The sequence below is a fragment of the Echinops telfairi genome, unplaced genomic scaffold, assembly GCF_000313985.2.
Source record: "Echinops telfairi isolate 266 unplaced genomic scaffold, ASM31398v2 ScPeMD7_18;HRSCAF=68, whole genome shotgun sequence".
NCBI classification, from domain to species: Eukaryota; Metazoa; Chordata; class Mammalia; order Afrosoricida; family Tenrecidae; genus Echinops; species Echinops telfairi.
This window is the reverse complement of record NW_022103915.1, coordinates 1,663,454-1,679,761: the sequence shown is the minus strand read 5'-3', so window position 1 is coordinate 1,679,761 and position 16,308 is coordinate 1,663,454. Positions and strand designations below refer to the sequence as shown.

At 55.7% G+C, this 16,308-nt stretch overlaps 1 protein-coding gene across 2 annotated transcripts in view; it reads left to right on the top strand.

Moving 5' to 3' along the window:
• ATG2B (autophagy related 2B) overlaps positions 1 to 16,308 on the top strand; it is a 62,737-nt gene that overhangs the window by 31,552 nt on the left and 14,877 nt on the right. For both annotated transcript variants that reach the window (XM_045287931.1, XM_004698809.2), the window contains exons 13-29: positions 570 to 662; positions 758 to 946; positions 2,426 to 2,699; positions 5,278 to 5,380; positions 5,771 to 5,975; positions 6,194 to 6,336; positions 7,347 to 7,504; positions 7,764 to 7,936; positions 8,476 to 8,632; positions 9,284 to 9,483; positions 9,751 to 9,831; positions 11,090 to 11,196; positions 11,294 to 11,386; positions 12,204 to 12,274; positions 13,084 to 13,160; positions 13,380 to 13,550; positions 16,135 to 16,276. In XM_045287931.1, the coding sequence (XP_045143866.1) occupies positions 570 to 662; positions 758 to 946; positions 2,426 to 2,699; positions 5,278 to 5,380; positions 5,771 to 5,975; positions 6,194 to 6,336; positions 7,347 to 7,504; positions 7,764 to 7,936; positions 8,476 to 8,632; positions 9,284 to 9,483; positions 9,751 to 9,831; positions 11,090 to 11,196; positions 11,294 to 11,386; positions 12,204 to 12,274; positions 13,084 to 13,160; positions 13,380 to 13,550; positions 16,135 to 16,276 (2,437 nt within the window). The remainder of the gene's footprint in view (positions 1 to 569; positions 663 to 757; positions 947 to 2,425; positions 2,700 to 5,277; positions 5,381 to 5,770; positions 5,976 to 6,193; positions 6,337 to 7,346; positions 7,505 to 7,763; positions 7,937 to 8,475; positions 8,633 to 9,283; positions 9,484 to 9,750; positions 9,832 to 11,089; positions 11,197 to 11,293; positions 11,387 to 12,203; positions 12,275 to 13,083; positions 13,161 to 13,379; positions 13,551 to 16,134; positions 16,277 to 16,308) is intronic.

Genomic DNA, 16,308 nt, shown 5'->3' with positions numbered 1-16,308 from the left:
CAAGGTGGGTGGTGGGGCACTCCAAGTGGTGCATCGTAGCAGAGTGACGGGACAGGTGCCTGGTCAAAGTTGCCTTCCTCTCAGAAGAGCTCTGTTCCGGGCTGCCGGCTGTGTGCTGCATGCCAAGCACTGTTTACCTCAAGGGAAACGCCCCCGTTTCCTTCATCACTCGCCTCGCCTCGCTCTTCTCCTGAAGGTGTGCTCTAGAGAGATTCCTCCAAGCCAGGCATGGCTGGTTGCTGCCACTGTGCTGCCCCTCAGCACCGGCCATTGGTGGTTCACCTGTACGGTGGCTCGTTGTTTTTAAAGCACTCTCTTGGGCACCATTTAGTCACTTGACCTTCCATGGGTTCCTCGACCAGTTCACGTGGTTGGATCCTGGCCTTCGCCTGACGGGCAAGTCTCGGGGTGTGGCGGGTGTTGATGAGCATGTCTGAGTCGCGTGCCCGTGCCTGATGACACCAGAACGCAGGCCACTTCTGTGACTTCCGGAAGCTTCCCCACGACCACGTTGGCCCCACTGTTGGTTCAGAAGTGACCCACACACCCACGCCCCTCTTTGTCTCCAGCTCTTAGTGTCCCGCCCCCACGAGGGGCCTGCCTCGCACCCCGCCATGTGTCTGCAGCTTCACTACAAGCACTCGGGGAGCAGAGGGCCCCAGGTACGTGGCAGCGGGCACCCCGTTGGGGGGCAATGGACGGCTGGTGTGGCTCGAAGGCTGACTTCATGCCCATTTTCCCTCCTGCTGCTTTTAAGGGAGGTCAAGCCAGGCTCGGCTTGGCTCCTCAGAAAGCAGAGCTGCAGATTAAGCTGCACCCTATCTTTTGCGAGCTGGACGTCAGCCTGGTGGACAGGCTGAATTCCCTCCTCCAGCCACAGAAGCTTCCCACCATGGACACAATGGTGCCTCACATGCTCGCGTCCTGCAGCAAGCATGCGAGTCTGGTAAGTCGGAGCGGCCGTCACTGACCCTCCTGATGCCAGCGTGTCCCGAGGTGTAAGCATTGCCGCCCTGGGGCAGGTGGGAAAGGATGGCTATGGGAACCCACCCGTGGCCCTGCGGGAGAACACCCTGGTAGTCTTCTCCCTTGTAGATTGTCATTAGCATTGCTGTGCTAACTCACAGCAGCCACGTGCTCCACAGAAGGAAACCCTGCCTGGCCCTGAACCGCCCTCCCAGTCACTGCTGTCTGAGTCTGTTGTGCAGCCACTGGGTCAGCCCCTTTCCTTGAGCTCTTCTTGTTCCCTGACCCTCTGCCTCACCAAGCACGCCATCCTTCTCCAGGAACTGTCCCTCCCGACAACATGTCCGAGACATGAGACGCTGTCCTGCATCATCCCTTCTAAGGAGCCTTAGGCTGGACTCGTACCAAGTCTGACACAGTCGCAGGAGACCCCAAGGGGCAGCTCTGCTCTGTCGCCGTGGGTCCTGAGAAATAAAAACCGACGCAGCGGTACCTCCAACAAGGGGGTCCAGATGTATCAAATAATCTCTGAGCTTTAATGCTCTTAATAAGTTAACGATAGCATGCAAGCAGCGTTATTATAATCATGAAACAATGCACAGGTCTTACTCCATTCTAGATCATGAAACCAGAAGAGCAAACAAACTCAGTGCCATGAGTCAATGTCAGCTCACGTGCCGCCTAGGACAGGGCATCGCCCTGGGGGTTTCCGAGACATAGCTCTTGATGGGGACAGAGGAGTGGTTTTGCAATTAGCAGCCCCATGCTTGACCGCCACACCACCACACTAGCTGAGGCGTTGCTTTAAATGAGGTTTTAGGCGGAGTCAACAAGGGGAGAGAAAGAGTGCTTTTGTTAAAACCCTGAGTCCAGTGTGAGAGCGAATGGGTCTCTCTCACAGTGGGGGCGGGGAGTGGGCGGCGGATGGCAGTGCCCCCACCTGAGTAAACTGTGGTCACCGTTTCCAGACCCAGCTGGCCCCTGAAAGAGAAGCAGAGACAGGCTTTGCCCGGCTCGCACGTGTTCTAGGGTCCCCAGCACCCACACATTTGATCCTCAGAGCCTTTGGGTTGCGCAGGCGTTTGGGGTGGGTCCCATCCTGGATCTTGAGTTAGAGGGTCGTCCAGTGAAGATGGGCCGTGGCAGTGGGCAGCTTCATCTCACGTCTCGTTGGGGGTGCAGGGTACCATCCTGACTCCTCACCGGCGGGAGCGTGGTAGGCCCTGGAATGCCTGCCCGCCTTCCCTCGGACTCCCTTCTCCCTGGCGGGTTTCCAGGTTTTATCTGAGGGTCCGTCTCTCTCTGGTCTGGCTGGTGCCAGTCTCGGTTGTGTTATAGGATTCCAGAGCCCGTGAGCAGTCGTGGCACCTCAGCGGCCTTGTGATGGTGGACACCGGCTGGCACAGTGCTGACTGGCAGTGTCATTCATGTAACAGTTTGCCTGTTCTTGATGTTTCAGCACAAGGCCTTCACGGAAGTCTTTCTAGATGACTCCCACAGCCCTGCAGATTGCCGGGTGTCAGTCCAGGTCACCACGCCAGCATTAGCCCTTTCTGTGCGCTTCCCGATCCCTGACCTCCGGTCAGACCAGGAGAGAGGGCCCTGGTTTAAGAAGTCCCTTCAGAAGGAGGTTCTCCACGTGGCCGTCACAGACCTGGAATTTAAGACGGAGTTTGTTGGAGGCTCGAGCCCGGAACAAATTAAATTGGAACTCACCTTTCGAGAACTCGTTGGTAAGATTGGACAGGCCTGGGTAAGGGCCACACTGAGGGGCCCTGCTGTAGATGGCGGGGTGCACCTGCCTCCTCCCTTGTAAAATCACAGGACTAGTGGTAGAGGGTGGAGAGGCACCTCTGTTCCACTCCCCTGCCATCAGGTGGCCATGGTAGCAACTGGTTTCCTAAACAGAGACCAGTCATGAGGAATGCTTTATTTCCTTAGCCTGCCTTCCTCCGTGCTGCTGTCCACTTTGATCCCCTGACCAGCAGGCTGAAGGCCAAGGTTATCCCTCGGGCCTTGGAGGGCAGTGGAGCTGTTGCTCCATGCGTTTCCTGAGCCTGAGTCTGTGAGGAGCAGACAGCCTCGTCTCTGCTGGGGGCAGCTGGCGGGTACAAGCCCCGTACCGTCTGTTTGCAGCCAGCACAGAACCTGCTGCACCACCAGGACCTTGTTCAGCGCATCACACACGATCTTGTTCCTTTCACAGTGGGCACCATTGGCTGGGGGCCGTGTCTTCAAAGATCACTCAGTGCCCTAAGTGCCAGCAGAATGTAGGTCCCACTCTGGCCCCTCTGCTGGCTCGTCTAGGTTGCGTAGCGGGCAGCCTTGTGCCATGGTGCCGGCTCGTTGCATATCTCGGAGACTCCTGTAGAGGTCGCTGGGCTCTCCTTTCCCGCTCACTACAGACGCGCGGCCCTTCCACTGGGTGGCCGGTGGCCACAGTTCATCGAGCACGGCTCTGTCAGCTGTGCTCGCTGTGTGCCCCTGGGTCACGGGGGCTGTTTCTACGCATGCCTCCATCCTGCTGTCGCACCCCGCAGAGGCCTCGGTGGAAAACAAGGCTAGGAATTGGTGGCCGCCACTGATGGAGGTGCTTCGAACCTGATGAAGCACTGGAAGTACACGTTCTCTGCCCAGCAGTGTGAAAGTAGGTGGCCTGGTCAGCCAGCTGGCAGAGATGCATCTTGTCACCATCCTAAAGAAGGCGTCTCGGCCAGATGCTTCAGTTTCTGCCCAATGCTACTAATACCATGTGGACATCAATTTTGCTAAAGGTCATCCAACAACGTTTGCAGCAGTACATGGCTAGGAAGTTGCCAGGAATTCAAGCCAGCTTCAGCTGAGGACATGACACGAGGGATATCATTGCTGACAAGAGGCAGTCTTGTGTGTCACTGACTGCACAAAGCATTCTTCATGTGGGCCCTGGCAGACCACGGGTGGCAGTGAGAAGAAGGGGAATGCCAGGGCGCATAGTCGTGCGCATGCAGGACCTGTACGGGAACATGCACAAAGCAGAACAGGGGCACGCAGGGTTTCAGGTCAGGAAACGTGTGCGCTGAGCGTGCTGAGCAGATTATCCGAGAGGAGGAGGGAGGCGGGCAGCAGGGTCAGAGGAAGCCTTATTACAACCTGAGACAGACAGACGACACAGCCTTGCTTGCAGAAAGTGAGGAGGGCTTGAAGCACTTGCTGATGAAGATTGTGGAGTGCAGCCTTCAGTGTGGATCACAACTTAACGTAAGGAAGACCCAAATAAATCCTCACAACTGGACCAACAGGTAATAGGATTACAAGCTGGGGGGAAATTGAAGTTCTCGAGGATTTTGCCCTACTTGCATCCGCAGTCAGTGTTCACAAAAGCAGCAGTCAGGAGCCCTCAAGACACATTGCCGCCGCACAGGTGTTGAACCGCAAGGACGTGCCGTTTGGGAGTGCGGTGTGCCTGCCTGTGCATGCTCTTTTCCATTGCCTCCTGTGTACGTGGAGGTTGAACACCTCAGAAGGAAGACCGTGCAAGTGTCAATGCCTCTGAATTATGGAACTGGCGAAGGGTTTGAACATCTCTCGGATTCTCAGACGGACAAACCAATCCTTCTTGGAAGCTGTACAGCCGGACTGCCGTTCGAGGCTAGGATGGCAAGGCTTCTCTTGGGCATGTTGTCAGGAAAGACCAGATGTCCCCAGAGAAGGACCTCATGCATGGTAAAGTGAAGGGACAGTGAAAAAGATGGTGGACCCAGTGGCTGCGATGGCGGTGCAGGACCAGGCAGCAGTCCCTTCTGCCGTGCACGGGTCCTGTGAGTCAGCCAGGTCACAACAGCGTCAGCTCTGCCCAGCCACAGACCGCAGTGCAGTGTCTCCTAGGAAGGCCACTGTGCTGGGCCACCACCTCAGCCCTCTCTGGGAACACGCCGCCGACTCCCTGCCAGTGTTCCTGCTGACCGTCACGGGATCTCTGGACAGTTAGCCGTATCGGTGCCTATCGGGGCTTCTGAAGAGGCCTTTTAGAGTCAGTGACCCGCCTCCATCTGTCCCCTACTCAATTCACCCTCACTTGTCTACATGAAAGAGGGTCAATGTAGAAACCCCTAGGAATCGATGCTAGTGAGGTGCCTGATTGTAGAGGGAGGGTCTGGCTGCTCCCACGAAGCTGGGGGTTCAAACCCACTGGTCACCCTGTGGAAGGAAGAGGAGGCGGTGTGCTATCGGACGGACGGGCAGCTTCGAGGTTGCCCTGTGACATGAGTCGGAGGTGACTCAGCGCAGGCAGGGGGCGAGCAGACTTCCCTAACAGCTGTGTTCCCTCAGGCTCCTTCCAGGAGGACAAAGGAGCCCCCTCGGTCAAGTTTTTCCACGTGTCTAGTGGAGTGGATGGAGACACCGCCTCCTCCGACGACTTTGACTGGCCGCGGTGAGTACCTGGGGGCAGGCACGGTGCCCAGCCACGGGCCTTCCTGCCAGGACAGCCTGCCGTGCCCCCTGCTCAGACCCCTCATTGTGCTTGGCTTTTTTAAGTGGCTGGGTCCCAGGTGCACACAGTCTGTCGTCACAGGGCAGACTGTGTGGCGGCGGGACACTGGAGGAACAAGAGACTCCTTTGAAATTTCCCTGGCTGCTAATGACTTTGTTTAAAAACCCCTTGCCCCGAAAAGGTCTGAGTTTCAGTCAGCCAGGAATAAAATGTTCACGTGTTTGAGATGGACTATGTCTTTCCCGTCCCACCGATGCCCCTGCCTGCCTGCCTGCCTGCCGTGGTTCACGCCTGGCCTGTGCGCTGAGCGCTGGCCGCCTGTGTCCCCAGGATTGTCCTGAAGCTCAACCCCCCGGCCCTGCACTCCATCCTGGAGCGCCTCGCAGCTGCCGAGGAGGAGGACGAGGGGGACCATGAGGGCCCCTTCCCGGAGGAAGAGGATGGCGGAGCCCACTCCCTGAAGGACGTGTGTGACCTCCGGAGACCAGCCCCGTCCCCGTTCTCCTCTCGCAGAGTCATGTTCGAGAACGAGCAGGTCAGGCCCCCGGGGAGCCTGGTGCCGCCCCTGCCGCCCGGCAGCAGAGGGTCCCTGTCCCTCAGTCTGCTTGCGGCCCGAGACAGTGGCTCCTGGCGGGCCTGGCGCAGCTGGAGAGCTGCTTCACTCCTTCACTGACCTCCCGAGTAGGGGAGACGCTGCAGCCGCTACCGCTGGGACCCTGGCCGGCCCAACTTCCCTGAATGTTTCTGTTGTAGATGGTGATGCCGGGGGATCCCGTGGAAATGGTCGAGTTTCAGGATAAAGCCATCAGCAGCTCTCAGTATGTGCTGGAGCTCACGCTTCCCAGCGTCAGCCTGACGCTGCCCAGCAAGGGATTTTACGAGAAGCTCTACAACAGGTGAGCAGGCACCTGTCTGAGTGGGACTGACGGGCTGCTGGCCGCCCTGCCTACCCCTCTTCCAGGGCCCTCAGTTCCATCTCCAGGTGCTGACAACAGCCCTAAAACTGCTGTGTGAGGCAGGCAGACACTGCCCAGCCCCTGGTGGGTGGGGGCACCGTGTGCCCTTACTTCCTGGGATGGAGTGAGTGTCGCCTCCATGGGCACTCCAGGTCGTCACTTGTAACCCCGTGGCTCCTCACAAGGAGGGCAGGGTGACGTCCTTCCCAGCACGTGCTTAGCTTCTTCTGAGCCTGTGCCCTGGCAGCCCTGGGTGCCCCTGGAGACACGGGTGCAGTCTGGGGAGGGCAAGGAAAAGGAGCTGCTGGGACTGGAAGGTGTGGCCCCTTGGGAAGGGTGTGCCACCCATCCAGTTCTGACCAGAGCCTTTGAGAGAGCCAGTTGCCGGTTGAGAGGTCCGGGCCCAGGGGAGGAGGGAGGAGGGACAACTGATGGGGACGAAGACGAGCCGTGCTGGTGGTCGTCCAGCTGTGACATCCACTGCCCCCTTGGTCCTTGGCAACGGCTTGGCTACCTTCACTAGCTGAGAAGGATCTGCTGTTCCTTAGCCCCCACTCGGGTGTCTCCCAAGGAAGAGAGATTGGGCAGAGAGCCCAGAGATGGGGAGTGTGTGAACCTGAGCGGTGACCCCGCCTGGACAGTGGACAGGCCCCAAGGGTTCGGCTCTGACACAGGGCAGCCTCTGCTTCCTCACAGGCCCGGTGCAGAGTGAGTGTGTCTGTCCCTGGAGCGAGTGCATAACCTGGCATCTGTAACTCAGCCCCAGTCTCCGCCGATGCCTGCTGTGCCACGACACACACACACACTCATACACACCCATGGAACCAAAGAGCCCTTCTCAAAGAACAAACATGGCATCCCCGTGGTCTCTTGAGGGGATGGGGGTGAGGGGATTACCTTTGCCTCGGGGGCCGGAGCAGCCGGTTCCCTGATCAGCTCCTTCTCTGCAGGGTCTTCAATGACCTCCTCCTGTGGGAGCCGACTGCCCCCTCCCCAGTGGAGACCTTTGAAAATATCTCCTATGGTTTTGGGCTCTCGGTGGCCAGTCAGCTGATTAATACCTTCAGCAAAGACAGTTTCAGTCCATTCAGATCTGCAGTGCACTACGGTAAGGTGTTTTCCTCCTGCTCTGCACAGGGCGGCCTGCTGGGTCAGTACCCAAAGCAGCCCAGCCCTCTGCTGTGCGTTTCAAAGGGTTTCTCTGGCAGTCTTTCCGTCTGTCGCTTTGCCTTATCCTGGCTCGTGGTCAGTGCTAAGGGTCAGCCCACTTTGTGTATTGAGAATCTAAACCCTTGAAGCCTCGCCCTGCCCAGTTCTTGGTAGAAACTCAGGGCTTCTGGATGAGTGAGAACACTGTGCTCCCCTAGATGAGGACAGCGGGTCTGAGGAGGAGGCGCTGCAGCACTTCCCCACCACGGATCCCGGCCACCGCTCCCGCAGGAGGAAGCGGCCCGACCCGCCCAACAGGAGCTCGCAGAGCGTCCTCTCCCTGCTGCTCAGCGTCAACCGCGGGCTGGTGTCCCTGTTCACCGAGGTCCAGGTGAGGCCTTCAAGTCCATGCTGCTGTCCCTGGTGGGGCGGGGGGTGAGGGTCAGCAGTCCAACCCTCCAGCCTCTCTGAGGAAGAGAGCGCGGGCTGTCTGACCCATTGTGATCTTAAAGACTTGGAAAGCCTGGATAGGGCTGCCGTGTCGGGTGACTCAGTGCTGGTGCGGTGGGTTGGTGTTTGAACACTCACACACACACCCTCACGTGTCTGCAGCCAGCTGGCCGTGGCTTCAGCGAGGGTTGACGCCTGTGGTGGCAGCACTCTGGGAAGGTGGCACCCACGTCGCCCAGAGACTGGGGTGGGCTGGGCCTCCGGTGGGTGTTTGCCCACGGCAGAGAGCCAGGAGTGGAGCCGTGGGGCAGGGAGCACAGAGCGGCCAATGGCATGGCGTTGGTCCTGCCTCCTGCCACCCACCGCTGTGTGGGCATTTCAGCAGCCAGGGACCCCGCTGTGCTCAGGGAGAGTTTCCTAAGCTCTGTCTGGCTGGAGGCGGTGACGTGGATTCTGACGCTGTCCTGACAACTCTCTTAGCCAGGCAACTGTGACAGCAAGGTGCGGGCAGACCAGCACGGTGAGTTCTGGTTGGACTTCACCAGCGGCTCCTTCTTCTGCGTGACGAGATATGAGGGTTTCGATGACAAGCACTGCATCTGCCTGCAGGCCAGCAGCTTCAGCCTGTACCACAAAGGTAGGGAGGGCCCTGGGCCCAGAGGCTCACTGCCCTGCTGTTACCAGTAGCTCCCTGTGAGGTGCTCGGACCCACCACAAGGCTAGGCTTGTCAACTTTGATAGTGGCCGTGCAGTCTTCTTTTCTGAGCATTCCCTGGAGAGAGAGCCCCGCCAGACAACTCGTTCCCCACAGGAACTCCAGACCCTTTGCTGAGCCTGCACTGGGCTGCCCAAGGACGTCCTACATAAGAGAGATCAAGGCCGTGCGGTCACTAGGGCCTAAGTGGCACCCACTGTACTCAGACACGGCCATCACTGGGTGATGAGCATTTCCAAGACCCCGTTACACGTGGCTCCTGCGTAACACAGGCTACATTCCGCCTTCACAGCCCTCTTCTCGCTCCCACCCTGGTTCTCGCTTCAGAGCTGGTCTGCCAGTGCTCCCCGTGCATACTCATGCACTCCAGATGCAGGCCACCCTCCTGCTAGGATGCCCGTGGCCGGCTCTTCAGGCCGGGGCTGTGTGTGTTGAAGTTGGGCACAGTCTGCCGAGCTGAGTCGGCCCCTGGGCGGGGGCTCCAAGGCTCATGGCCATGATGCCTCTAAGATGAATTTTACGTTTCCTCAGTTCCTGGGTTTCTGTTGGAATGATGAGCGTGTTGTCCTCTAGGCCTGGTGGATGGAGTGACCCCTCTCACCGAGACAAGACTACCCAGTGCCACCCGCCCACACTGGCTGGAGCCCACTATCTACCCCTCGGAGGAAGATGGCCTCGGCCGGGCAGCTCCTGACGGCCTTGGCGGAGACGGCCTGAACATGCTCTCAGTGGCCGTGGAAATCGTGGCAGACAAGTCTGAATCCAACACCAAGGTTTGCGCTGCGGCTTTTGTACCTGCTCGTGGACAGGGTTCCCAGTTCAGAGGGTCTGGGGGGTGAGCACAGCGGGAGGGGGGGGGGGGCAGGGGGAGGGTCATGACTCTGGCAGTGAGCACAGCAGGGGGCCCCTGTAACTCTGGGGGGGGGTGTTACGCACAGCGGGGATGAGATATAACTGGGGGGTGAGCACAGCAGTGGGGGGCATAACTCGGCGGGGGGTGAGCACAGCGGGGAGCCCCATGATGCTGTATTGTCCCGCAGGAGTTTCTCATTGCGGTGGGACTGAAGGGAGCCACGCTTCAGCACCGGATGCTGCCCACGGGGCTGAGCTGGCACGAACAGGTGAGATCGCCAGCTGGCTTCATGATAAGAACTGATAAGAGGCTGCGGTCCATGGTACTGATTAGCGGGCATCCGTATGGGCCTCCTGTTCTGACCCCCACCCTTCTATCACGGCATTCTCTTCCCTTGGGTGGCCACTTGGAAACTTTCAACACCTAAACACTACGTAGGCAATGATCCAGAAGCACAACACCTAGTAACAGTCCAGTTCACTGGGTGTCTCATGAAGCCACGACCCTGTTTCCAAGATAGGAATCAGTCCCAGGAGGAGTTTGGTTGTACTTGTACCTGAGGAGCTTCACCAGACTTGGTCTCTATGTCACTGCGCCCAGGACCTGCCTCGTCGCCTGGCCTGGAGGAGCAGGAGCCATGTGGTGGTGGCCTCTGCTCTCCAAATGCCGGATCGAGCCTGGCCAAACGTGTGGCCCTGCTTTACAGCCCGTTTCCATTTTAGGGACTCTGATGTTAGTGAGATGCAGTTGGCCGTGTTCCAGAGGGAATTTGGGGTCAGAAGTCCTAACTTTTATTTCTGTAAGAGCAAAGACTGGCATGCTACGTTTCTTTCCCACGTTCCTTATAAAGAGGAAGTTCTCCATTGTGCTGGAAAAATAACCAGTGATTCTAAAACTTAAAGCAGCAGTTCTCAACCTGTGGGTCGCGACCCTTTCACAGGGATCATCTAAGACCATCAGAAAACACATATTCTCATGGTCTTAGGAACCAAGACGCTGCTCCATTCTGTCTCCGGGCTCACATACTAGTACCCAGTGCAAAGACTGTTACCCGTGCTACACCGTGCTTCAAGACAAAATTTCATTTATTTGTCATTAGAAATAAATATTTCAGAATATATAATTACATATTGTTTGTGATGAATGATGATGCTTTAATTATGCTCAAAATTTGTAACAATGAAAATGCATCCTGCATATCAGATATTTATATTACTATTCATAGCAGTAGCAAACTTAGTTATCAAGTGGCAACGAAAGTAATTTTATGGTTGGAGGTCACCACCACATGAGGAGCTGTATTCCAGGATCGTGGCATTAGGAAGGTGGAGAACCGCTGACTTAAGGGCTAGGACACCTGGCTGGTGTGGCCACGGGCTGGCCTGAGGAGATCTCCCCTGGCCTCCTGGGACGTGCAAGGCCGAGCTCGGGGTGCACACGTGAAGCAGCCCTACCTCAGTCGCCGTGACCCCACCTCGGTGTTTGGAGGTTGCCCTGTGCAAGCCGTTCCCTCCCCTTGCTCCCAGATGCTGCACTTCCTGAACACCGCTGATGAGCCCGTGTTAGGGTATAGCCCCCCGACGTCGCTGACAACGTTCCACGTTCACCTCTGGAGCTGTGCCCTAGACTACAGGTGGGCGAGCCGGTGGGGGGTTGCTGGTTCTCCTTGTACTCAGCTCTGACAGTGAGCGAGTGCCTGCCCATGTGGCTCACTCCCTCCCTCCTTCCAGGCCTCTCTACTTGCCAGTCCGCTGTCTTCTCACCGTAGAGACGTTCAGTATCTCCAGCAGCGTCTCCCTGGATAAGTCGGCGTCCACGCTCAGGTACCTGCCGGCCCCTCCCCTCCCCCACTCTTCAGTGACTCCCCAAGCCAGCAGTGCCCTTCAAGTCTGGGTTCTTGGTTAAGTCAACGCTTTCTATCATAAGCCAGGCGACCCTGCAGGGCCCGGTAGGCCTGCTTTCTCCAAGGCTGTAAATCTTTCTCCTGTAGAGAAAGTCTCATAAACGTTAGCATCTATTAAAAAAGAAAACACTGCCAAAAATGTGGAATTCATTTGAGTGGATGGTTTAATCTCACTGTTTGCCCCATTGAAGCCTCCCTGTCTTGCAGTCAGGAGCCCTGGTGGCAGGCACAGGGGTCAGACTTTGGGCTGCTAACTGCAAGGTCAGCAGTTTGAAACAAGCAGCCACTCCTCAGAAGAAAGACAGGGCTTTTCTTCTCCCGTAAAGAGAAAGCTGCAGTCCTGAACAGTTCCACCCCGTTCTGTAGGTGATGTGGCTGTGGTCGGCATCAGTGCTGTGCCTATGGGGGTGGTATTTTGTTACTGTTTATCCCCTGGCGCACAGTGAGCTGCAGCGGAATGTTCAGTGGCACGTCTCAGTCAGAAATCCCATGTGGCCCGACAGTCCTCACAAGCATAAGTCAGAAATCCCATGTGGCCCGACAGTCCTCACAAGTATACGTCAGAAATCCCATGTGACCCGACAGTCCTCACAAGTATACGTCAGAAATCCCATGTGACCCGACAGTCCTCACAAGCATAAGTCAGAAATCCCATGTGGCCCGACAGTCCTCACAAGCATGTAGCAGGATCAGACTTTTTGTTTTGAATTGTCAGTGTTGTTTCCTTCTTTCCTCAGAATCATCCTGGATGAAACAGCTTTGCATTTGTCTGACAAGTGCAACACTGTTGCTGTCAACCTGAATAGAGGTGAGTGAGCGCTGGGGGATAAGATCTGAAACACATGGGTGCCTGGATGCAGAAAGAGAGAGAATATGTTAAAAGTTTTTTTTTAACTGTTCTTTTTATTTTATCATTGTATTGGGGGCTCTTATAGCTCTTATCACAATACATACATTGTGTCAAGCACATTTGTACATATGTTTCCATCATCATTTTCAAAACATTTTCTTTCTACTTGAGCCCTTGGTAGCAGCTCATTTCCCCCCACCCTCCCTCCCTCTCTCATGAACTCTTGATCATTTATAAATTGTTATTATTTTTTGTCATGTCTGACACTGACCGATGTCTCCCTTCACCCACTTTTCTGTTGTCTGTCCCCCAGGGAGGCGGTCACATGTAGATCATTGTGATCAGTTCCGTTTTTCTCCTCCCACCTTCCCCTTACCCTCCTGGTATCACTACTCTCATTAGTGGTCTTGAGGGGTTTATCTGTCCTGGATTCCTTGTGTTTCCAGCTCTTATCTGTACCCCTGTACATGCTCTGGTCATGTTAAAAGCTTTATAATTTGATGTAATTCCAGTGAAGTAGGGCTGTTAGGAAATGTCCATCTGTAATGTTCTTAAAAGGTCAGTGGCATGATATAGACTCTAAGCACTTCTTTTACAAAAGGCAGCATTTTTCTTCTCACTAAAATAAAGTGAATGGGAGCAGTTTTGCAGGAAGAAACTAATTTTCCTCTGCATTCTGTCGTGGTATCACCAGTGAGTTGTTCACAGGTTTGTGTTGCGAGTTGTTAACTGGACAAGGAGCCTGATGGGCCTGTGGTGCGTTTTAGATTACGTCCGCGTGCTGGACATGGGCCTTCTACAGCTAACCATCACGACTGCGAAGCCGGACTCGGAGGCAGAGCGCGTAAGTTATCCAATGAATAGGTGTTTGTTTCTGGGGTAAAAGGGGTGGTTTTGATAACATTTTGAGAGAATTGAGTTTTCTGCACACCTAATTTTGGTTCTGATAGAAGCACTGCACAAGTCCGGGTAGCGGGGGTGGGGTGGGGGTGGGCTTTGTTTCCCGTGACGGACGGGTGCCCTGGATGCCATGGCTCCCTTCTTCCCTCCGCACCCCATGCAGCCTGAACCCCGCTTCCAGCTGCACTGCTCCAGCGATGTTGTCCACATCCGAACCTGCTCGGACTCGTGTGCCGCGCTGATGAACCTCATCCAGTACATCGCCAGCTATGGGGACTTGCACGCACCTCACAAGGAAGGCGTGAGGCCCGGAGCCCTGAGGAGAAAGGCCAAGGTAGGGGTAGCTCGTAGACCTCGCCCCCGACCCCACCCCCAGGGCAACGTGGGGCAGTGGAGGAAAGAACAGGAAAGCTGGCCACTGCCCCCTCTCCCTGAGAGTGAGCCTCTGGGAACGAGGTTCCTGGGTGGGCGCTGTGCGGGCCGCCCTCTCTGCTCTCTGAGAGCTCGGCTTCCACTCGGCTCAGGTGCTACCTCCTGCCAGGTGATTCTAAGTTGTTTCATCTGCCCTCCAGGGAGACAGAGAACGCGTCATCTATGAGCCTGTGACATACAAGTTGTACGTACACATAGTAAGAGAAGATATGAGGGGCTTTACAAAGTTTTTAGAAAATTGGAATGAAAAGATAATGGAATTTTTCCAGAAAGTCGTTGCAGCCCCTCCTGTTACTGACCGGAAGGCTTATTTCTGCCATCGTCTCTTCTGAGGTCTCTCTGTGGCCCGGGCTAAGGTGCCTGCACTCGCCTCATGTATATGAGTGGAGCAGTCAGTGAGGAAGACCGAAGATGATGATCTCGGTGGTGATACTGAAAGTCCCAGTTCCGATCAGAGCTCCATCATCGGTCTTGAAAGAAGTCTAGGCAAAAGTTCCTGAGAAGGGAGGGTGTCCATCCAGACTTCCGCTCACATGCTGGCATGTGATCAGGAGGGACCAATCCCTGCTGAAGGACATCATGAGGGTCTACGAAGAAGAGGAGGCCCCCTCCAGGAGATTGATGGACACAGTGGCTCGAAGGCAGCAGTCCTTGTGGGGATGGCACGGCAGTGTTGCATTCTGTGGTGTGTTGGGTTGCTGTGATTTGGAACAGACTCCACAACATCGTCCTTTGATCTCACACACCTCCCCTTTTCAGCACACTGCCTTAGGGTTCATCTCTGTTAACTTCCTTGAGAACAGAGTCACGGATGAGTATCTGTTTGACAGAGAAATAAATGAGGACCCAGAAGATTTAGGGGATCTCCCCAAGATTAGCTAACATTGTATTGGTTCCCAGTTCAGTGCTTTTTATGCCCAAAGTCTCTGCACTTTGGGGTCCAGACTCGGCCGTGCATTTGAGTTTCACGTGTTTTGTTATCATCCAGGTTCGTGGTCCCTTTGACCCTGTGCTCTTGTGAGGCGCTGCTGGGCAGGGGCCCTCTGGGTTCAGGATGGTGTGTAGTGCTTGGTCCCTACTGAGTTCTTACTGATAATGAGGTGGTGGGACACCCCCTCGCTCCTGCTTGTTCTCTGTTAAAGAAATTCTCCGTTTTGTTAGTTTATCGAAAGCAACCCCTTGGAGATTGGATGTTTAAATTCAAAGCAGGCTCTCAAGTTCATGGACCCACGTATCATGAATGAGAGGCTGTGCTGGCACTGGCGTGAAGCCCCAGGGAGCACCGTCCCCTTCCCTCCTTCTTGCCCTGGGTAAGGGCCCTGTCCTGAGGTGAGGCCCTGCCCTGAATCAGCTGTGGCTCTGGGGGTCAGCTCTGAGCCATCCAAACATAGGCCGTTCACTCCCTCCCCACATTAGCTTCTTACCCATCTTTCTGACTTGTCTTTGAGCTGACAACACATTTGTGTATCTTGTCCGCTAATTATCAAGGGTGATAATAGTACTGAAAACTTGAGTGGCAGAGTGACAGCTGGTAAGCAGCATGTGGAAGGATTGGTCTGTCCCTGTTCTGACATGTTCCTGCATTGGAGCCTGTTTCTAGGGACAGTGAATGTGCACTGTGGGCCCTTGTCTCAGGCTTGATGTCTAAAGAAGCAAATCTAGTGAAGCTACAGATGGCCTTAGAGCAGCAGTTCTCAACCTGTGGGTCACGACCCCTTCACAGGGGTCGCCCAATTGATAATAGGACCAAAATTGGTTATGAAGTAGCAATGAAAATAATTTTATGGTTGGAGGATCTCCACAACAGGAGGAACTGTATTAAAGGGTCACGGTATTAGGAAGGTTGAGAAACCACCACTTTAGAGAAAGACATTTGTATCACATAGTTGTAAAAGCAGGCACGTTCCAACTCTGGGAGCCAGCGGGCGGGCAGGCTGGAGGCTTCTCCCCACTCGAGTAGCTGTGGAGGCTGATGAACCCAAGACTGGCAGGGAGACAACAGGCCAGTGGCTGCAGAGGTGAATGAATCCAAGGGTGGCAGGTCAGATGGCAGGCCACTGTCAACTCTCAGGATCGGCAGACAATCTGGCAGGCAGGCTGGCCATTGACACAAGTCGAAGAACTAGAGGTGGAGGAGTCAAGAAGCACAATGCAGGCTCAACAAAAAGCAAGTCAGCTTTTCAGAAGCCGGACACACACACACACACACACACACACACACACACACACACAAAACACATCCTTTCACTTGATTGTATCGGGGCTGTGGCCCAAGTAAGCGTGTTCCATCCACCACTAATCTTCTTACACCTGGCTGGCGGCTCACAGCAGTTCTCTTCTGGAGGTCATTACACTGTGGGCGGGTCACAGCGTTGGGCGGTCACTTACTAGGTCTCTGTCAACCCACCAAGGAGCCTGGCACGATCAAGCTGGCACACAGCCTTAGTGCGCACCTTACTGCGTTGACTTCTGCTCTTTGGTTGCAGGCAGACCCCAGCGGACAGCCATCCTCCCATGGCCCCGTGCTCCCTGAAGCTGAGCAGCAAATCCTCCGAGAGCTGATGAGTGAGGCCATGGAAGAGCTTGACACACAGCACGCCCTGGCGTCCTCAAAGCCCCAGGCTAATGGTGAGACAGAGCTCAGACCGGCTTGGAGGCAG